Genomic DNA, 23,858 nt, shown 5'->3' with positions numbered 1-23,858 from the left:
ACTACTGATTCCAAACTACAAATTTTCTCTAAAGTGGATGGCGATATTTATGGCACACATAGAACAAAAAACCGAAGGGAAAAGCGTAAACAAGCCAAGCTTTTAGTTAATTGGATACAAATCGTTTCATGGTTAAGTGAATAGAAATTTCACTATTCCAATCTTCAGCCTCAATATTCTGATAAATTTGAAAGTGTCTCTAAAAAAATTCACGGTAATCTTTGGCCATGCGACACCAAAAATCAACGATAAGAAAGGCACTTACGAATTCATCGGTTAGCGAGTTCAGGCACCTCACCTCAAAGAAATCTATTCCATGTGCGTCACAAATAGTCCCGTATGAAAAAAAGTTCCGTGTCGAACTGGATTACGGTTTAGCCATCTAACTTAGAGATATCAAATATAAAATATACAAGAATAAGGGCAGAGAATCGTCAATTAATAATAGAATTAATAATTAACAATTCTGCCAAGTAGTTCAGTATGAAAAAAACCTTTATCGGTAAGACTATTTATCATTATAAATATACAGGGATTAGCAATTGAGTTGCTTCTCCAACATACTGAAAATTTAGAAATAGCAGTCAAAGAACTACTGATTCCAAACTACAAATTTTCTCTAAAGTGGATGGCGATATTTATGGCACACATAGAACAAAAAACCGGAGGGAAAAGAGTAAACAAGCCAAGCTTTTAGTTAATTGGATACGAATCGTTTCTTGGTTAAGTGAGTAGAAATTTCACTATTCCAATCTTCAGCCTCAATATTCTGATAAATTTGAAAGTGTCTCTAAAAAAAATTCACGGTAATCTTTGGCCATGCGACACCAAAAATCAACGATAAGAAAGGCACTTACGAATTCATCGGCTTGCGAGTTCAGGCACCTCACCTCAAAGAAATCTATTCCATGTGCGTCACAAATAGTCCCGTATGAAAAAAAGTTCCGTGTCGAACTGGATTACGGTTTAGCCATCTAACTTAGAGATATCAAATATAAAATATACAAGAATAAGGGCAGAGAATCGTCAATTAATAATAGAATTAATAATTAACAATTCTGCCAAGTAGTTCAGTATGAAAAAAACCTTTATCGGTAAGACTATTTATCATTATAAATATACAGGGATTAGCAATTGAGTTGCTTCTCCAACATACTGAAAATTTAGAAATAGCAGTCAAAGAACTACTGATTCCAAACTACAAATTTTCTCTAAAGTGGATGGCGATATTTATGGCACACATAGAACAAAAAACCGGAGGGAAAAGCGTAAACAAGCCAAGCTTTTAGTTAATTGGATACGAATCGTTTCATGGTTAAGTGAATAGAAATTTCACTATTCCAATCTTCAGCCTCAATATTCTGATAAATTTGAAAGTGTCTCTAAAAAAATTCACGGTAATCTTTGGCCATGCGACACCAAAAATCAACGATAAGAAAGGCACTTACGAATTCATCGGCTAGCGAGTTCAGGCACCTCACCTCAAAGAAATCTATTCCATGTGCGTCACAAATAGTCCCGTATGAAAAAAAGTTCCGTGTCGAACTGGATTACGGTTTAGCCATCTAACTTAGAGATATCAAATATAAAATATACAAGAATAAGGGCAGAGAATCGTCAATTAATAATAGAATTAATAATTAACAATTCTGCCAAGTAGTTCAGTATGAAAAAAACCTTTATCGGTAAGACTATTTATCATTATAAATATACAGGGATTAGCAATTGAGTTGCTTCTCCAACATACTGAAAATTTAGAAATAGCAGTCAAAGAACTACTGATTCCAAACTACAAATTTTCTCTAAAGTGGATGGCGATATTTATGGCACACATAGAACAAAAAACCGGAGGGAAAAGCGTAAACAAGCCAAGTTTTTAGTTAATTGGATACGAATCGTTTCATGGTTAAGTGAATAGAAATTTCACTATTCCAATCTTCAGCCTCAATATTCTGATAAATTTGAAAGTGTCTCTAAAAAAAAAATTCACGGTAATCTTTGGCCATGCGACACCAAAAATCAACGAGAAGAAAGGCACTTACGAATTCATCGGCTAGCGAGTTCAGGCACCTCACCTCAAAGAAATCTATTCCATGTGCGTCACAAATAGTCCCGTATGAAAAAAAGTTCCGTGTCGAACTGGATTACGGTTTAGCCATCTAACTTAGAGATATCAAATATAAAATATACAAGAATAAGGGCAGAGAATCGTCAATTAATAATACAATTAATAATTAACAATTCTGCCAAGTAGTTCAGTATGAAAAAAACCTTTATCGGTAAGACTATTTATCATTATAAATATACAGGGATTAGCAATTGAGTTGCTTCTCCAACATACTGAAAATTTAGAAATAGCAGTCAAAGAACTACTGATTTCAAACTACAAATTTTCTCTAAAGTGGATGGCGATATTTATGGCACACATAGAACAAAAAACCGGAGGGAAAAGCGTAAACAAGCCAAGCTTTTAGTTAATTGGATACGAATCGTTTCATGGTTAAGTGAATAGAAATTTCACTATTCCAATCTTCAGCCTCAATATTCTGATAAATTTGAAAGTGTCTCTAAAAAAATTTCACGGTAATCTTTGGCCATGCGAGACCAAAAATCAACGATAAGAAAGGCACTTACGAATTCATCGGCTAGCGAGTTCAGGCATCTCACCTCAAAGAAATCTATTCCATGTGCGTCACAAATAGTCCCGTATGAAAAAAAGTTCCGTGTCGAACTGGATTACGGTTTAGCCATCTAACTTAGAGATATCAAATATAAAATATACAAGAATAAGGGCAGAGAATCGTCAATTAATAATAGAATTAATAATTAACAATTCTGCCAAGTAGTTCAGTATGAAAAAAACCTTTATCGGTAAGACTATTTATCATTATAAATATACAGGGATTAGCAATTGAGTTGCTTCTCCAACATACTGAAAATTTAGAAATAGCAGTCAAAGAACTACTGATTCCAAACTACAAATTTTCTCTAAAGTGGATGGCGATATTTATGGCACACATAGAACAAAAAACCGGAGGGAAAAGCGTAAACAAGCCAAGCTTTTAGTTAATTGGATACGAATCGTTTCATGGTTAAGTGAATAGAAATTTCACTATTCCAATCTTCAGCCTCAATATTCTGATAAATTTGAAAGTGTCTCTAAAAAAATTCACGGTAATCTTTGGCCATGCGACACCAAAAATCAACGATAAGAAAGGCACTTACGAATTCATCGGCTAGCGAGTTCAGGCACCTCACCTCAAAGAAATCTATTCCATGTGCGTCACAAATAGTCCCGTATGAAAAAAAGTTCCGTGTCGAACTGGATTACGGTTTAGCCATCTAACTTAGAGATATCAAATATAAAATATACAAGAATAAGGGCAGAGAATCGTCAATTAATAATAGAATTAATAATTAACAATTCTGCCAAGTAGTTCAGTATGAAAAAAACCTTTATCGGTAAGACTATTTATCATTATAAATATACAGGGATTAGCAATTGAGTTGCTTCTCCAACATACTGAAAATTTAGAAATAGCAGTCAAAGAACTACTGATTCCAAACTACAAATTTTCTCTAAAGTGGATGGCGATATTTATGGCACACATAGAACAAAAAACCGGAGGGAAAAGCGTAAACAAGCCAAGTTTTTAGTTAATTGGATACGAATCGTTTCATGGTTAAGTGAATAGAAATTTCACTATTCCAATCTTCAGCCTCAATATTCTGATAAATTTGAAAGTGTCTCTAAAAAAATTTCACGGTAATCTTTGGCCATGCGACACCAAAAATCAACGATAAGAAAGGCACTTACGAATTCATCGGCTAGCGAGTTCAGGCACCTCACCTCAAAGAAATTTATTCCATGTGCGTCACAAATAGTCCCGTATGAAAAAAAGTTCCGTGTCGAACTGGATTACGGTTTAGCCATCTAACTTAGAGATATCAAATATAAAATATACAAGAATAAGGGCAGAGAATCGTCAATTAATAATAGAATTAATAATTAACAATTCTGCCAAGTAGTTCAGTATGAAAAAAATCTTTATCGGTAAGACTATTTATCATTATAAATATACAGGGATTAGCAATTGAGTTGCTTCTCCAACATACTGAAAATTTAGAAATAGCAGTCAAAGAACTACTGATTCCAAACTACAAATTTTCTCTAAAGTGGATGGCGATATTTATGGCACACATAGAACAAAAAACCGGAGGGAAAAGCGTAAACAAGCCAAGCTTTTAGTTAATTGGATACGAATCGTTTCATGGTTAAGTGAATAGAAATTTCACTATTCCAATCTTCAGCCTCAATATTCTGATAAATTTGAAAGTGTCTCTAAAAAAATTTCACGGTAATCTTTGGCCATGCGACACCAAAAATCAACGATAAGAAAGGCACTTACGAATTCATCGGCTAGCGAGTTCAGGCACCTCACCTCAAAGAAATCTATTCCATGTGCGTCACAAATAGTCCCGTATGAAAAAAAGTTCCGTGTCGAACTGGATTACGGTTTAGCCATCTAACTTAGAGATATCAAATATAAAATATACAAGAATAAGGGCAGAGAATCGTCAATTAATAATAGAATTAATAATTAACAATTCTGCCAAGTAGTTCAGTATGAAAAAAACCTTTATCGGTAAGACTATTTATCATTATAAATATACAGGGATTAGCAATTGAGTTGCTTCTCCAACATACTGAAAATTTAGAAATAGCAGTCAAAGAACTACTGATTCCAAACTACAAATTTTCTCTAAAGTGGATGGCGATATTTATGGCACACATAGAACAAAAAACCGGAGGGAAAAGCGTAAACAAACCAAGCTTTTAGTTAATTGGATACGAATCGTTTCATGGTTAAGTGAATAGAAATTTCACTATCCCAATCTTCAGCCTCAATATTCTGATAAATTTGAAAGTGTCTCTAAAAAAATTCACGGTAATCTTTGGCCATGCGACACCAAAAATCAACGATAAGAAAGGCACTTACGAATTCATCGGCTAGCGAGTTCAGGCATCTCACCTCAAAGAAATCTATTCCATGTGCGTCACAAATAGTCCCGTATGAAAAAAAGTTCCGTGTCGAACTGGATTACGGTTTAGCCATCTAACTTAGAGATATCAAATATAAAATATACAAGAATAAGGGCAGAGAATCGTCAATTAATAATAGAATTAATAATTAACAATTCTGCCAAGTAGTTCAGTATGAAAAAAACCTTTATCGGTAAGACTATTTATCATTATAAATATACAGGGATTAGCAATTGAGTTGCTTCTCCAACATACTGAAAATTTAGAAATAGCAGTCAAAGAACTACTGATTCCAAACTACAAATTTTCTCTAAAGTGGATGGCGATATTTATGGCACACATAGAACAAAAAACCGGAGGGAAAAGCGTAAACAAGCCAAGCTTTTAGTTAATTGGATACGAATCGTTTCATGGTTAAGTGAATAGAAATTTCACTATTCCAATCTTCAGCCTCAATATTCTGATAAATTTGAAAGTGTCTCTAAAAAAAATTCACGGTAATCTTTGGCCATGCGACACCAAAAATCAACGATAAGAAAGGCACTTACGAATTCATCGGCTTGCGAGTTCAGGCACCTCACCTCAAAGAAATCTATTCCATGTGCGTCACAAATAGTCCCGTATGAAAAAAAGTTCCGTGTCGAACTGGATTACGGTTTAGCCATCTAACTTAGAGATATCAAATATAAAATATACAAGAATAAGGGCAGAGAATCGTCAATTAATAATAGAATTAATAATTAACAATTCTGCCAAGTAGTTCAGTATGAAAAAACCTTTATCGGTAAGACTATTTATCATTATAAATATACAGGGATTAGCAATTGAGTTGCTTCTCCAACATACTGAAAATTTAGAAATAGCAGTCAAAGAACTACTGATTCCAAACTACAAATTTTCTCTAAAGTGGATGGCGATATTTATGGCACACATAGAACAAAAAACCGGAGGGAAAAGAGTAAACAAGCCAAGCTTTTAGTTAATTGGATACGAATCGTTTCTTGGTTAAGTGAATAGAAATTTCACTATTCCAATCTTCAGCCTCAATATTCTGATAAATTTGAAAGTGTCTCTAAAAAAAATTCACGGTAATCTTTGGCCATGCGACACCAAAAATCAACGATAAGAAAGGCACTTACGAATTCATCGGCTTGCGAGTTCAGGCACCTCACCTCAAAGAAATCTATTCCATGTGCGTCACAAATAGTCCCGTATGAAAAAAAGTTCCGTGTCGAACTGGATTACGGTTTAGCCATCTAACTTAGAGATATCAAATATAAAATATACAAGAATAAGGGCAGAGAATCGTCAATTAATAATAGAATTAATAATTAACAATTCTGCCAAGTAGTTCAGTATGAAAAAAACCTTTATCGGTAAGACTATTTATCATTATAAATATACAGGGATTAGCAATTGAGTTGCTTCTCCAACATACTGAAAATTTAGAAATAGCAGTCAAAGAACTACTGATTCCAAACTACAAATTTTCTCTAAAGTGGATGGCGATATTTATGGCACACATAGAACAAAAAACCGGAGGGAAAAGCGTAAACCAGCCAAGCTTTTAGTTAATTGGATACGAATCGTTTCATGGTTAAGTGAATAGAAATTTCACTATCCCAATCTTCAGCCTCAATATTCTGATAAATTTGAAAGTGTCTCTAAAAAAATTCACGGTAATCTTTGGCCATGCGACACCAAAAATCAACGATAAGAAAGGCACTTACGAATTCATCGGCTAGCGAGTTCAGGCATCTCACCTCAAAGAAATCTATTCCATGTGCGTCACAAATAGTCCCGTATGAAAAAAAGTTCCGTGTCGAACTGGATTACGGTTTAGCCATCTAACTTAGAGATATCAAATATAAAATATACAAGAATAAGGGCAGAGAATCGTCAATTAATAATAGAATTAATAATTAACAATTCTGCCAAGTAGTTCAGTATGAAAAAAACCTTTATCGGTAAGACTATTTATCATTATAAATATACAGGGATTAGCAATTGAGTTGCTTCTCCAACATACTGAAAATTTAGAAATAGCAGTCAAAGAACTACTGATTCCAAACTACAAATTTTCTCTAAAGTGGATGGCGATATTTATGGCACACATAGAACAAAAAACCGGAGGGAAAAGCGTAAACAAGCCAAGCTTTTAGTTAATTGGATACGAATCGTTTCATGGTTAAGTGAATAGAAATTTCACTATTCCAATCTTCAGCCTCAATATTCTGATAAATTTGAAAGTGTCTCTAAAAAAAATTCACGGTAATCTTTGGCCATGCGACACCAAAAATCAACGATAAGAAAGGCACTTACGAATTCATCGGCTTGCGAGTTCAGGCACCTCACCTCAAAGAAATCTATTCCATGTGCGTCACAAATAGTCCCGTATGAAAAAAAGTTCCGTGTCGAACTGGATTACGGTTTAGCCATCTAACTTAGAGATATCAAATATAAAATATACAAGAATAAGGGCAGAGAATCGTCAATTAATAATAGAATTAATAATTAACAATTCTGCCAAGTAGTTCAGTATGAAAAAAACCTTTATCGGTAAGACTATTTATCATTATAAATATACAGGGATTAGCAATTGAGTTGCTTCTCCAACATACTGAAAATTTAGAAATAGCAGTCAAAGAACTACTGATTCGAAACTACAAATTTTCTCTAAAGTGGATGGCGATATTTATGGCACACATAGAACAAAAAACCGGAGGGAAAAGCGTAAACAAGCCAAGCTTTTAGTTAATTGGATACGAATCGTTTCATGGTTAAGTGAATAGAAATTTCACTATTCCAATCTTCAGCCTCAATATTCTGATAAATTTGAAAGTGTCTCTAAAAAAAATTCACGGTAATCTTTGGCCATGCGACACCAAAAATCAACGATAAGAAAGGCACTTACGAATTCATCGGCTTGCGAGTTCAGGCACCTCACCTCAAAGAAATCTATTCCATGTGCGTCACAAATAGTCCCGTATGAAAAAAAGTTCCGTGTCGAACTGGATTACGGTTTAGCCATCTAACTTAGAGATATCAAATATAAAATATACAAGAATAAGGGCAGAGAATCGTCAATTAATAATAGAATTAATAATTAACAATTCTGCCAAGTAGTTCAGTATGAAAAAAACCTTTATCGGTAAGACTATTTATCATTATAAATATACAGGGATTAGCAATTGAGTTGCTTCTCCAACATACTGAAAATTTAGAAATAGCAGTCAAAGAACTACTGATTCCAAACTACAAATTTTCTCTAAAGTGGATGGCGATATTTATGGCACACATAGAACAAAAAACCGAAGGGAAAAGCGTAAACAAGCCAAGCTTTTAGTTAATTGGATACAAATCGTTTCATGGTTAAGTGAATAGAAATTTCACTATTCCAATCTTCAGCCTCAATATTCTGATAAATTTGAAAGTGTCTCTAAAAAAATTCACGGTAATCTTTGGCCATGCGACACCAAAAATCAACGATAAGAAAGGCACTTACGAATTCATCGGTTAGCGAGTTCAGGCACCTCACCTCAAAGAAATCTATTCCATGTGCGTCACAAATAGTCCCGTATGAAAAAAAGTTCCGTGTCGAACTGGATTACGGTTTAGCCATCTAACTTAGAGATATCAAATATAAAATATACAAGAATAAGGGCAGAGAATCGTCAATTAATAATAGAATTAATAATTAACAATTCTGCCAAGTAGTTCAGTATGAAAAAAACCTTTATCGGTAAGACTATTTATCATTATAAATATACAGGGATTAGCAATTGAGTTGCTTCTCCAACATACTGAAAATTTAGAAATAGCAGTCAAAGAACTACTGATTCCAAACTACAAATTTTCTCTAAAGTGGATGGCGATATTTATGGCACACATAGAACAAAAAACCGGAGGGAAAAGAGTAAACAAGCCAAGCTTTTAGTTAATTGGATACGAATCGTTTCTTGGTTAAGTGAGTAGAAATTTCACTATTCCAATCTTCAGCCTCAATATTCTGATAAATTTGAAAGTGTCTCTAAAAAAAATTCACGGTAATCTTTGGCCATGCGACACCAAAAATCAACGATAAGAAAGGCACTTACGAATTCATCGGCTTGCGAGTTCAGGCACCTCACCTCAAAGAAATCTATTCCATGTGCGTCACAAATAGTCCCGTATGAAAAAAAGTTCCGTGTCGAACTGGATTACGGTTTAGCCATCTAACTTAGAGATATCAAATATAAAATATACAAGAATAAGGGCAGAGAATCGTCAATTAATAATAGAATTAATAATTAACAATTCTGCCAAGTAGTTCAGTATGAAAAAAACCTTTATCGGTAAGACTATTTATCATTATAAATATACAGGGATTAGCAATTGAGTTGCTTCTCCAACATACTGAAAATTTAGAAATAGCAGTCAAAGAACTACTGATTCCAAACTACAAATTTTCTCTAAAGTGGATGGCGATATTTATGGCACACATAGAACAAAAAACCGGAGGGAAAAGCGTAAACAAGCCAAGCTTTTAGTTAATTGGATACGAATCGTTTCATGGTTAAGTGAATAGAAATTTCACTATTCCAATCTTCAGCCTCAATATTCTGATAAATTTGAAAGTGTCTCTAAAAAAATTCACGGTAATCTTTGGCCATGCGACACCAAAAATCAACGATAAGAAAGGCACTTACGAATTCATCGGCTAGCGAGTTCAGGCACCTCACCTCAAAGAAATCTATTCCATGTGCGTCACAAATAGTCCCGTATGAAAAAAAGTTCCGTGTCGAACTGGATTACGGTTTAGCCATCTAACTTAGAGATATCAAATATAAAATATACAAGAATAAGGGCAGAGAATCGTCAATTAATAATAGAATTAATAATTAACAATTCTGCCAAGTAGTTCAGTATGAAAAAAACCTTTATCGGTAAGACTATTTATCATTATAAATATACAGGGATTAGCAATTGAGTTGCTTCTCCAACATACTGAAAATTTAGAAATAGCAGTCAAAGAACTACTGATTCCAAACTACAAATTTTCTCTAAAGTGGATGGCGATATTTATGGCACACATAGAACAAAAAACCGGAGGGAAAAGCGTAAACAAGCCAAGTTTTTAGTTAATTGGATACGAATCGTTTCATGGTTAAGTGAATAGAAATTTCACTATTCCAATCTTCAGCCTCAATATTCTGATAAATTTGAAAGTGTCTCTAAAAAAAAAATTCACGGTAATCTTTGGCCATGCGACACCAAAAATCAACGAGAAGAAAGGCACTTACGAATTCATCGGCTAGCGAGTTCAGGCACCTCACCTCAAAGAAATCTATTCCATGTGCGTCACAAATAGTCCCGTATGAAAAAAAGTTCCGTGTCGAACTGGATTACGGTTTAGCCATCTAACTTAGAGATATCAAATATAAAATATACAAGAATAAGGGCAGAGAATCGTCAATTAATAATACAATTAATAATTAACAATTCTGCCAAGTAGTTCAGTATGAAAAAAACCTTTATCGGTAAGACTATTTATCATTATAAATATACAGGGATTAGCAATTGAGTTGCTTCTCCAACATACTGAAAATTTAGAAATAGCAGTCAAAGAACTACTGATTTCAAACTACAAATTTTCTCTAAAGTGGATGGCGATATTTATGGCACACATAGAACAAAAAACCGGAGGGAAAAGCGTAAACAAGCCAAGCTTTTAGTTAATTGGATACGAATCGTTTCATGGTTAAGTGAATAGAAATTTCACTATTCCAATCTTCAGCCTCAATATTCTGATAAATTTGAAAGTGTCTCTAAAAAAATTTCACGGTAATCTTTGGCCATGCGAGACCAAAAATCAACGATAAGAAAGGCACTTACGAATTCATCGGCTAGCGAGTTCAGGCATCTCACCTCAAAGAAATCTATTCCATGTGCGTCACAAATAGTCCCGTATGAAAAAAAGTTCCGTGTCGAACTGGATTACGGTTTAGCCATCTAACTTAGAGATATCAAATATAAAATATACAAGAATAAGGGCAGAGAATCGTCAATTAATAATAGAATTAATAATTAACAATTCTGCCAAGTAGTTCAGTATGAAAAAAACCTTTATCGGTAAGACTATTTATCATTATAAATATACAGGGATTAGCAATTGAGTTGCTTCTCCAACATACTGAAAATTTAGAAATAGCAGTCAAAGAACTACTGATTCCAAACTACAAATTTTCTCTAAAGTGGATGGCGATATTTATGGCACACATAGAACAAAAAAACCGGAGGGAAAAGCGTAAACAAGCCAAGCTTTTAGTTAATTGGATACGAATCGTTTCATGGTTAAGTGAATAGAAATTTCACTATTCCAATCTTCAGCCTCAATATTCTGATAAATTTGAAAGTGTCTCTAAAAAAATTTCACGGTAATCTTTGGCCATGCGACACCAAAAATCAACGATAAGAAAGGCACTTACGAATTCATCGGCTAGCGAGTTCAGGCACCTCACCTCAAAGAAATCTATTCCATGTGCGTCACAAATAGTCCCGTATGAAAAAAAGTTCCGTGTCGAACTGGATTACGGTTTAGCCATCTAACTTAGAGATATCAAATATAAAATATACAAGAATAAGGGCAGAGAATCGTCAATTAATAATAGAATTAATAATTAACAATTCTGCCAAGTAGTTCAGTATGAAAAAAATCTTTATCGGTAAGACTATTTATCATTATAAATATACAGGGATTAGCAATTGAGTTGCTTCTCCAACATACTGAAAATTTAGGAATAGCAGTCAAAGAACTACTGATTCCAAACTACAAATTTTCTCTAAAGTGGATGGCGATATTTATGGCACACATAGAACAAAAAACCGGAGGGAAAAGCGTAAACAAGCCAAGCTTTTAGTTAATTGGATACGAATCGTTTCATGGTTAAGTGAATAGAAATTTCACTATTCCAATCTTCAGCCTCAATATTCTGATAAATTTGAAAGTGTCTCTAAAAAAAATTCACGGTAATCTTTGGCCATGCGACACCAAAAATCAACGATAAGAAAGGCACTTACGAATTCATCGGCTAGCGAGTTCAGGCACCTCACCTCAAAGAAATCTATTCCATGTGCGTCACAAATAGTCCCGTATGAAAAAAAGTTCCGTGTCGAACTGGATTACGGTTTAGCCATCTAACTTAGAGATATCAAATATAAAATATACAAGAATAAGGGCAGAGAATCGTCAATTAATAATAGAATTAATAATTAACAATTCTGCCAAGTAGTTCAGTATGAAAAAAACCTTTATCGGTAAGACTATTTATCATTATAAATATACAGGGATTAGCAATTGAGTTGCTTCTCCAACATACTGAAAATTTAGAAATAGCAGTCAAAGAACTACTGATTCCAAACTACAAATTTTCTCTAAAGTGGATGGCGATATTTATGGCACACATAGAACAAAAAACCGGAGGGAAAAGCGTAAACAAGCCAAGCTTTTAGTTAATTGGATACGAATCGTTTCATGGTTAAGTGAATAGAAATTTCACTATTCCAATCTTCAGCCTCAATATTCTGATAAATTTGAAAGTGTCTCTAAAAAAATTCACGGTAATCTTTGGCCATGCGACACCAAAAATCAACGATAAGAAAGGCACTTACGAATTCATCGGCTAGCGAGTTCAGGCACCTCACCTCAAAGAAATCTATTCCATGTGCGTCACAAATAGTCCCGTATGAAAAAAAGTTCCGTGTCGAACTGGATTACGGTTTAGCCATCTAACTTAGAGATATCAAATATAAAATATACAAGAATAAGGGCAGAGAATCGTCAATTAATAATAGAATTAATAATTAACAATTCTGCCAAGTAGTTCAGTATGAAAAAAACCTTTATCGGTAAGACTATTTATCATTATAAATATACAGGGATTAGCAATTGAGTTGCTTCTCCAACATACTGAAAATTTAGAAATAGCAGTCAAAGAACTACTGATTCCAAACTACAAATTTTCTCTAAAGTGGATGGCGATATTTATGGCACACATAGAACAAAAAACCGGAGGGAAAAGCGTAAACAAGCCAAGTTTTTAGTTAATTGGATACGAATCGTTTCATGGTTAAGTGAATAGAAATTTCACTATTCCAATCTTCAGCCTCAATATTCTGATAAATTTGAAAGTGTCTCTAAAAAAATTTCACGGTAATCTTTGGCCATGCGACACCAAAAATCAACGATAAGAAAGGCACTTACGAATTCATCGGCTAGCGAGTTCAGGCACCTCACCTCAAAGAAATTTATTCCATGTGCGTCACAAATAGTCCCGTATGAAAAAAAGTTCCGTGTCGAACTGGATTACGGTTTAGCCATCTAACTTAGAGATATCAAATATAAAATATACAAGAATAAGGGCAGAGAATCGTCAATTAATAATAGAATTAATAATTAACAATTCTGCCAAGTAGTTCAGTATGAAAAAAATCTTTATCGGTAAGACTATTTATCATTATAAATATACAGGGATTAGCAATTGAGTTGCTTCTCCAACATACTGAAAATTTAGAAATAGCAGTCAAAGAACTACTGATTCCAAACTACAAATTTTCTCTAAAGTGGATGGCGATATTTATGGCACACATAGAACAAAAAACCGGAGGGAAAAGCGTAAACAAGCCAAGCTTTTAGTTAATTGGATACGAATCGTTTCATGGTTAAGTGAATAGAAATTTCACTATTCCAATCTTCAGCCTCAATATTCTGATAAATTTGAAAGTGTCTCTAAAAAAATTTCACGGTAATCTTTGGCCATGCGACACCAAAAATCAACGATAAGAAAGGCACTTACGAATTCATCGGCTAGCGAGTTCAGGCACCTCACCTCAAAGAAATCTATTCCATGTGCGTCACAAATAGTCCCGTATGAAAAAAAGTTCCGTGTCGAACTGGATTACGGTTTAGCCATCTAACTTAGAGATATCAAATATAAAATATACAAGAATAAGGGCAGAGAATCGTCAATTAATAATAGAATTAATAATTAACAATTCTGCCAAGTAGTTCAGTATGAAAAAAACCTTTATCGGTAAGACTATTTATCATTATAAATATACAGGGATTAGCAATTGAGTTGCTTCTCCAACATACTGAAAATTTAGAAATAGCAGTCAAAGAACTACTGATTCCAAACTACAAATTTTCTCTAAAGTGGATGGCGATATTTATGGCACACATAGAACAAAAAACCGGAGGGAAAAGCGTAAACAAACCAAGCTTTTAGTTAATTGGATACGAATCGTTTCATGGTTAAGTGAATAGAAATTTCACTATCCCAATCTTCAGCCTCAATATTCTGATAAATTTGAAAGTGTCTCTAAAAAAATTCACGGTAATCTTTGGCCATGCGACACCAAAAATCAACGATAAGAAAGGCACTTACGAATTCATCGGCTAGCGAGTTCAGGCATCTCACCTCAAAGAAATCTATTCCATGTGCGTCACAAATAGTCCCGTATGAAAAAAAGTTCCGTGTCGAACTGGATTACGGTTTAGCCATCTAACTTAGAGATATCAAATATAAAATATACAAGAATAAGGGCAGAGAATCGTCAATTAATAATAGAATTAATAATTAACAATTCTGCCAAGTAGTTCAGTATGAAAAAAACCTTTATCGGTAAGACTATTTATCATTATAAATATACAGGGATTAGCAATTGAGTTGCTTCTCCAACATACTGAAAATTTAGAAATAGCAGTCAAAGAACTACTGATTCCAAACTACAAATTTTCTCTAAAGTGGATGGCGATATTTATGGCACACATAGAACAAAAAACCGGAGGGAAAAGCGTAAACAAGCCAAGCTTTTAGTTAATTGGATACGAATCGTTTCATGGTTAAGTGAATAGAAATTTCACTATTCCAATCTTCAGCCTCAATATTCTGATAAATTTGAAAGTGTCTCTAAAAAAAATTCACGGTAATCTTTGGCCATGCGACACCAAAAATCAACGATAAGAAAGGCACTTACGAATTCATCGGCTTGCGAGTTCAGGCACCTCACCTCAAAGAAATCTATTCCATGTGCGTCACAAATAGTCCCGTATGAAAAAAAGTTCCGTGTCGAACTGGATTACGGTTTAGCCATCTAACTTAGAGATATCAAATATAAAATATACAAGAATAAGGGCAGAGAATCGTCAATTAATAATAGAATTAATAATTAACAATTCTGCCAAGTAGTTCAGTATGAAAAAACCTTTATCGGTAAGACTATTTATCATTATAAATATACAGGGATTAGCAATTGAGTTGCTTCTCCAACATACTGAAAATTTAGAAATAGCAGTCAAAGAACTACTGATTCCAAACTACAAATTTTCTCTAAAGTGGATGGCGATATTTATGGCACACATAGAACAAAAAACCGGAGGGAAAAGAGTAAACAAGCCAAGCTTTTAGTTAATTGGATACGAATCGTTTCTTGGTTAAGTGAATAGAAATTTCACTATTCCAATCTTCAGCCTCAATATACTGATAAATTTGAAAGTGTCTCTAAAAAAAATTCACGGTAATCTTTGGCCATGCGACACCAAAAATCAACGATAAGAAAGGCACTTACGAATTCATCGGCTTGCGAGTTCAGGCACCTCACCTCAAAGAAATCTATTCCATGTGCGTCACAAATAGTCCCGTATGAAAAAAAGTTCCGTGTCGAACTGGATTACGGTTTAGCCATCTAACTTAGAGATATCAAATATAAAATATACAAGAATAAGGGCAGAGAATCGTCAATTAATAATAGAATTAATAATTAACAATTCTGCCAAGTAGTTCAGTATGAAAAAAACCTTTATCGGTAAGACTATTTATCATTATAAATATACAGGGATTAGCAATTGAGTTGCTTCTCCAACATACTGAAAATTTAGAAATAGCAGTCAAAGAACTACTGATTCCAAACTACAAATTTTCTCTAAAGTGGATGGCGATATTTATGGCACACATAGAACAAAAAACCGGAGGGAAAAGCGTAAACCAGCCAAGCTTTTAGTTAATTGGATACGAATCGTTTCATGGTTAAGTGAATAGAAATTTCACTATCCCAATCTTCAGCCTCAATATTCTGATAAATTTGAAAGTGTCTCTAAAAAAATTCACGGTAATCTTTGGCCATGCGACACCAAAAATCAACGATAAGAAAGGCACTTACGAATTCATCGGCTAGCGAGTTCAGGCATCTCACCTCAAAGAAATCTATTCCATGTGCGTCACAAATAGTCCCGTATGAAAAAAAGTTCCGTGTCGAACTGGATTACGGTTTAGCCATCTAACTTAGAGATATCAAATATAAAATATACAAGAATAAGGGCAGAGAATCGTCAATTAATAATAGAATTAATAATTAACAATTCTGCCAAGTAGTTCAGTATGAAAAAAACCTTTATCGGTAAGACTATTTATCATTATAAATATACAGGGATTAGCAATTGAGTTGCTTCTCCAACATACTGAAAATTTAGAAATAGCAGTCAAAGAACTACTGATTCCAAACTACAAATTTTCTCTAAAGTGGATGGCGATATTTATGGCACACATAGAACAAAAAACCGGAGGGAAAAGCGTAAACAAGCCAAGCTTTTAGTTAATTGGATACGAATCGTTTCATGGTTAAGTGAATAGAAATTTCACTATTCCAATCTTCAGCCTCAATATTCTGATAAATTTGAAAGTGTCTCTAAAAAAAATTCACGGTAATCTTTGGCCATGCGACACCAAAAATCAACGATAAGAAAGGCACTTACGAATTCATCGGCTTGCGAGTTCAGGCACCTCACCTCAAAGAAATCTATTCCATGTGCGTCACAAATAGTCCCGTATGAAAAAAAGTTCCGTGTCGAACTGGATTACGGTTTAGCCATCTAACTTAGAGATATCAAATATAAAATATACAAGAATAAGGGCAGAGAATCGTCAATTAATAATAGAATTAATAATTAACAATTCTGCCAAGTAGTTCAGTATGAAAAAAACCTTTATCGGTAAGACTATTTATCATTATAAATATACAGGGATTAGCAATTGAGTTGCTTCTCCAACATACTGAAAATTTAGAAATAGCAGTCAAAGAACTACTGATTCCAAACTACAAATTTTCTCTAAAGTGGATGGCGATATTTATGGCACACATAGAACAAAAAACCGAAGGGAAAAGCGTAAACAAGCCAAGCTTTTAGTTAATTGGATACAAATCGTTTCATGGTTAAGTGAATAGAAATTTCACTATTCCAATCTTCAGCCTCAATATTCTGATAAATTTGAAAGTGTCTCTAAAAAAATTCACGGTAATCTTTGGCCATGCGACACCAAAAATCAACGATAAGAAAGGCACTTACGAATTCATCGGTTAGCGAGTTCAGGCACCTCACCTCAAAGAAATCTATTCCATGTGCGTCACAAATAGTCCCGTATGAAAAAAAGTTCCGTGTCGAACTGGATTACGGTTTAGCCATCTAACTTAGAGATATCAAATATAAAATATACAAGAATAAGGGCAGAGAATCGTCAATTAATAATAGAATTAATAATTAACAATTCTGCCAAGTAGTTCAGTATGAAAAAAACCTTTATCGGTAAGACTATTTATCATTATAAATATACAGGGATTAGCAATTGAGTTGCTTCTCCAACATACTGAAAATTTAGAAATAGCAGTCAAAGAACTACTGATTCCAAACTACAAATTTTCTCTAAAGTGGATGGCGATATTTATGGCACACATAGAACAAAAAACCGGAGGGAAAAGAGTAAACAAGCCAAGCTTTTAGTTAATTGGATACGAATCGTTTCTTGGTTAAGTGAGTAGAAATTTCACTATTCCAATCTTCAGCCTCAATATTCTGATAAATTTGAAAGTGTCTCTAAAAAAAATTCACGGTAATCTTTGGCCATGCGACACCAAAAATCAACGATAAGAAAGGCACTTACGAATTCATCGGCTTGCGAGTTCAGGCACCTCACCTCAAAGAAATCTATTCCATGTGCGTCACAAATAGTCCCGTATGAAAAAAAGTTCCGTGTCGAACTGGATTACGGTTTAGCCATCTAACTTAGAGATATCAAATATAAAATATACAAGAATAAGGGCAGAGAATCGTCAATTAATAATAGAATTAATAATTAACAATTCTGCCAAGTAGTTCAGTATGAAAAAAACCTTTATCGGTAAGACTATTTATCATTATAAATATACAGGGATTAGCAATTGAGTTGCTTCTCCAACATACTGAAAATTTAGAAATAGCAGTCAAAGAACTACTGATTCCAAACTACAAATTTTCTCTAAAGTGGATGGCGATATTTATGGCACACATAGAACAAAAAACCGGAGGGAAAAGCGTAAACAAGCCAAGCTTTTAGTTAATTGGATACGAATCGTTTCATGGTTAAGTGAATAGAAATTTCACTATCCCAATCTTCAGCCTCAATATTCTGATAAATTTGAAAGTGTCTCTAAAAAAATTCACGGTAATCTTTGGCCATGCGACACCAAAAATCAACGATAAGAAAGGCACTTACGAATTCATCGGCTAGCGAGTTCAGGCATCTCACCTCAAAGAAATCTATTCCATGTGCGTCACAAATAGTCCCGTATGAAAAAAAGTTCCGTGTCGAACTGGATTACGGTTTAGCCATCTAACTTAGAGATATCAAATATAAAATATACAAGAATAAGGGCAGAGAATCGTCAATTAATAATAGAATTAATAATTAACAATTCTGCCAAGTAGTTCAGTATGAAAAAAACCTTTATCGGTAAGACTATTTATCATTATAAATATACAGGGATTAGCAATTGAGTTGCTTCTCCAACATACTGAAAATTTAGAAATAGCAGTCAAAGAACTACTGATTCCAAACTACAAATTTTCTCTAAAGTGGATGGCGATATTTATGGCACACATAGAACAAAAAACCGGAGGGAAAAGCGTAAACAAGCCAAGCTTTTAGTTAATTGGATACGAATCGTTTCATGGTTAAGTGAATAGAAATTTCACTATTCCAATCTTCAGCCTCAATATTCTGATAAATTTGAAAGTGTCTCTAAAAAAAATTCACGGTAATCTTTGGCCATGCGACACCAAAAATCAACGATAAGAAAGGCACTTACGAATTCATCGGCTAGCGAGTTCAGGCACCTCACCTCAAAGAAATCTATTCCATGTGCGTCACAAATAGTCCCGTATGAAAAAAAGTTCCGTGTCGAACTGGATTACGGTTTAGCCATCTAACTTAGAGATATCAAATATAAAATATACAAGAATAAGGGCAGAGAATCGTCAATTAATAATAGAATTAATAATTAACAATTCTGCCAAGTAGTTCAGTATGAAAAAAACCTTTATCGGTAAGACTATTTATCATTATAAATATACAGGGATTAGCAATTGAGTTGCTTCTCCAACATACTGAAAATTTAGAAATAGCAGTCAAAGAACTACTGATTCCAAACTACAAATTTTCTCTAAAGTGGATGGCGATATTTATGGCACACATAGAACAAAAAACCGGAGGGAAAAGAGTAAACAAGCCAAGCTTTTAGTTAATTGGATACGAATCGTTTCTTGGTTAAGTGAATAGAAATTTCACTATTCCAATCTTCAGCCTCAATATTCTGATAAATTTGAAAGTGTCTCTAAAAAAAATTCACGGTAATCTTTGGCCATGCGACACCAAAAATCAACGATAAGAAAGGCACTTACGAATTCATCGGCTAGCGAGTTCAGGCATCTCACCTCAAAGAAATCTATTCCATGTGCGTCACAAATAGTCCCGTATGAAAAAAAGTTCCGTGTCGAACTGGATTACGGTTTAGCCATCTAACTTAGAGATATCAAATATAAAATATACAAGAATAAGGGCAGAGAATCGTCAATTAATAATAGAATTAATAATTAACAATTCTGCCAAGTAGTTCAGTATGAAAAAAACCTTTATCGGTAAGACTATTTATCATTATAAATATACAGGGATTAGCAATTGAGTTGCTTCTCCAACATACTGAAAATTTAGAAATAGCAGTCAAAGAACTACTGATTCCAAACTACAAATTTTCTCTAAAGTGGATGGCGATATTTATGGCACACATAGAACAAAAAACCGGAGGGAAAAGCGTATGTGTTCTATGTGTGCCATAAATATCGCCATCCACTTTAGAGAAAATTTGTAGTTTGGAATCAGTAGTTCTTTGACTGCTATTTCTAAATTTTCAGTATGTTGGAGAAGCAACTCAATTGCTAATCCCTGTATATTTATAATGATAAATAGTCTTACCGATAAAGGTTTTTTTCATACTGAACTACTTGGCAGAATTGTTAATTATTAATTCTATTATTAATTGACGATTCTCTGCCCTTATTCTTGTATATATATATATATATATATATATATATATATATATATATATATATATATATATCCGGAGAAAGATATATTAGGAATGATGATCGGAGAATTTAATTCGCAGTTAGAATACCAAAATTATGAAGGTATAGAGAAAGACAAATGTGTTGATGATTTGGATGTAGGCTTCTACATTTGTTCCCATACATCATTCTTAATAGCTTTCTTTTATTGTATTTCCTTCTATCCTCATTTACAAGCAAGGCTACAATTTTTATCTTCCTCTGCTGCCCACTGAAAGACAAGATCTAGAAACTTTACACTTTTCACTCTTCAAAATAATTATATTTATCGAAACAGATTACATAATTTACAATTAACATGTGCTATACTTGCATTCTTCAAGAATTAGTAAAATACAAAGCAGAATTTAAGCCCAGATTGTCTTTCAAATAAATGAAGATTTTTTTTTATATTTATTATAGTACTGCCGGTACTGCAGCATTTCTGTATATTAGCGTATTGGTTTTTGTGAAATATATACAACCACATTCAGCTCCTGGTCCAGTTGAAACGTCGTAAGTTCTCCACTTCTTATATGCTCACTAACATTGTTCAATTCTTTTCCTTTCGTTCATCAAAATATTTGTTTTAGCAAATTTTCTCTAACTTATCAGGTTACTAGAAATAAAACAACAGGAATTTAAAATACAATATTAGTGCTGCGATTTGGTACATAACTAGATCCCTCCTGCATGAGACAACACCTATTCAATATAACTCCATAAGAATTCAGAGTCAACATAATTATTGCACAAACATTCGACACTATTCAATATAATTATACAACGCCGGGATATAGATCTAGTGTGTATTGAACGGTTTCCTTCTGTGCACATTTCAGGCAGCTTTGGCAGCTTTTAGACTTTATTCCGAAATGGCAATGCTAGGCTAGGAGATTTTGAGAAAAGTGTCTATGTACCCTGGCTGGCCGGAATAGAATTTTCAGTTAATTTTCGTCGACGCATGGAATCTACTGTATGTTGATACTCTTGCCCATCTTTAATTCTGTAAAGCATGAGATATATCACCGTTTGCTTGATTGGTAGAAAACTGCGAGCTCATGGCAGCGTCAAATACCCAATATTGACCTTCACTTGATCCGAGACAGCAGTCCAATGAAAGAGATCAACTGTGAAAAGATGTGCCTATCAAACTGTAACAACAGCTGTTCACTATCCAGGAACCCCTATACATGCTTCACTCTCTGGCTGATTGGGCATGATTCCTAATGGATCACACCGGTGGCCATTTATCCTAACTACAGAGCAGTTTTTACTATAGATTGATGAAATCCATCCTCTGAAATGATATCAAAACTAGCTGTACTGAGAAGAGCCACTAAGTATTATCGAGAGCTTTGAATTGATGCCAGGGGATTTGAGCCCCACTGGAGCAATTCATTTTACCCAACTTCGCAACGATGAATGGCATGAGGTGGAGGTAGTTATGAATACATCTGATGGAAATAGCACAAGTCTGTGCGCTTCTAGCTACACCAAGTACGACAAGCATCAGTCTCTTCGCGAGCACTGCCCTGCACTAATTCTCAAAACTCTACACGCAGCAGAGCTATGGATCAGATGCTGTCCACGATGTTTCCTTGGCTTGTGTCCTTCCCCTGTAACACCACACCTTGTCAGTTAACGCTTCAGAGAATGTTCTCAGTTTTCTGCCAGTCATGATAAACGTCTACGAAGTGTGTGACACGTACCCATAAAGCCCATTGCGATGACCAGGAGATTTGCCTCTCGCAATGTTACTCATCTTTAACCGTTTCTTATACACAGTTATCGCTTCTCTACTGCCAACAAATGCGAAAAGTTATGGAGTTGGTACAAACCCATTATCTCCGATCCATTGCTATTCTTAAGTGGTCGGGAACTGTTCTAAAAATGCACACAACTTCCCAGAATAGCACCTACCGACAGATGTTCATCAAAATGAGGATTTATTTTCACTGCGCGCCCTTTCTATTCAAACACATCGAATGATTTGTTCACATGTGTATCTAAAACCACACGACTTATCTTTGGAATCGCAATCTCCAGGTTTCGCATCAAAGAAATAGTCAAAAGCTATCTTTGTCGCCCTCTAATAAATATATGTCCTTTATTGTTACTCTGATATATCCTGACGATGAAATTTCGGAGTCAGAGGAATCTGAGAGAAGGGGAAGAGATATGTGTGTGTATGTAAGTACGTACACGCATGTAAATGCTCTCTACTCTATGTAGAAGACCCTTAAGTGGCTAGTGGTATCGAGTATGTGAACTGCCACTGGAGTCAACTTTACCTTTCATCATTCAGAGATCGATAAATAAAATATTTGGTCGATATAGTCGACTCTTCCTTTCCCAGCTTTGTAAATATGTTGACAATTATTATTATATAACTTTGATTTCTTTTTAATGTTGTTATTTATTTACTTGTTTCCACAGAAATGAAAAAAGTAAAGCTATCATATATTTCATTATAGATGTTGTGGGTTGCTACGAGGTAAGATACTATCTTTGTTATTACAATGTATATGTGTGTCGAGCTGATCGAATCGTTAGAGGGTTGCAATTAATTTCTTGCAGTATTTTTTCCGAATCTTTAAGTTCTGAGATCAAATCCCACCGAGGTCCGCTTTGCCTTTCATCCTTTTGGGGGTCAATAAATTAAGTACCAGTGAAACACTTGGGTCGATAAAATTGACTAGTCCCCACTCTGAAAATCTCAGGCCTTGTGCCTTTATTGGAAAGGATAATAATAATAATAATAATGATAATAATAACACATTCTCAAAAACAATATTATGTACAAAACCAAATACATGACACCCTAGGCATAACACCAACATGAACTTCTATCTTATCTCTTGAGGTCTCGGGGGGGGGGGGACATGCAGCCAACTTGCACAAATACAAAGCAAAAATCAAACATACTACTACTACTACTACTACTAATGATAATAATAATAATGATAATAATATTAGGTCACTGATGACCTAGAACTCTTCATTCAAACAATACAAAAGAATGCGAATCTCATCCCAGACCAGATCCTTCTTCCTGGTGGCAGTATAATTCCAGTCAGAGTAGATGGAAGAAAAACAAAGTACCACCTTTGCTTTTCACCTAAGCATTTAAAAGCCGTCTGCCCTAAATAAAACGAAAAAGAGAGACGGGCACCTCTCCTCTCTACACCAACATCGGCCACCAGAACTCCAGCGACAACAGCAGCAGCACCATCAGCAGATTCAGCTGTAGCATGATCAACATCAACACCAACAACCATGCCGACACCGTGTTCACCCAAACACTTCTCAGCGCCCGAAGATGTTCCATTTCCCGATGCGGAACGGGTGGACAACACAGCT

The 23,858-nt window shown here is 34.5% G+C and overlaps 1 protein-coding gene across 1 annotated transcript in view; it reads left to right on the top strand.

Annotated features, from left to right (window-relative positions):
* Positions 1 to 23,858, top strand: part of LOC106880882 (sodium-coupled neutral amino acid transporter 7) — an 88,507-nt gene that overhangs the window by 44,490 nt on the left and 20,159 nt on the right. Inside the window, exons 5-6 of the mRNA XM_089359517.1 lie at positions 20,919 to 21,011; positions 22,935 to 22,992. Of these exons, the coding sequence (XP_089215643.1) occupies positions 20,919 to 21,011; positions 22,935 to 22,992 (151 nt within the window). The remainder of the gene's footprint in view (positions 1 to 20,918; positions 21,012 to 22,934; positions 22,993 to 23,858) is intronic.

This window comes from Octopus bimaculoides, chromosome 1 (genome assembly GCF_046866305.1).
Source record: "Octopus bimaculoides isolate indiv1 chromosome 1, ASM4686630v1, whole genome shotgun sequence".
In the NCBI taxonomy this organism is placed as follows: domain Eukaryota; kingdom Metazoa; phylum Mollusca; class Cephalopoda; order Octopoda; family Octopodidae; genus Octopus; species Octopus bimaculoides.
The sequence above is the reverse complement of the archived record's forward strand: the minus strand, read 5'-3'. Positions and strand labels throughout refer to the sequence as shown.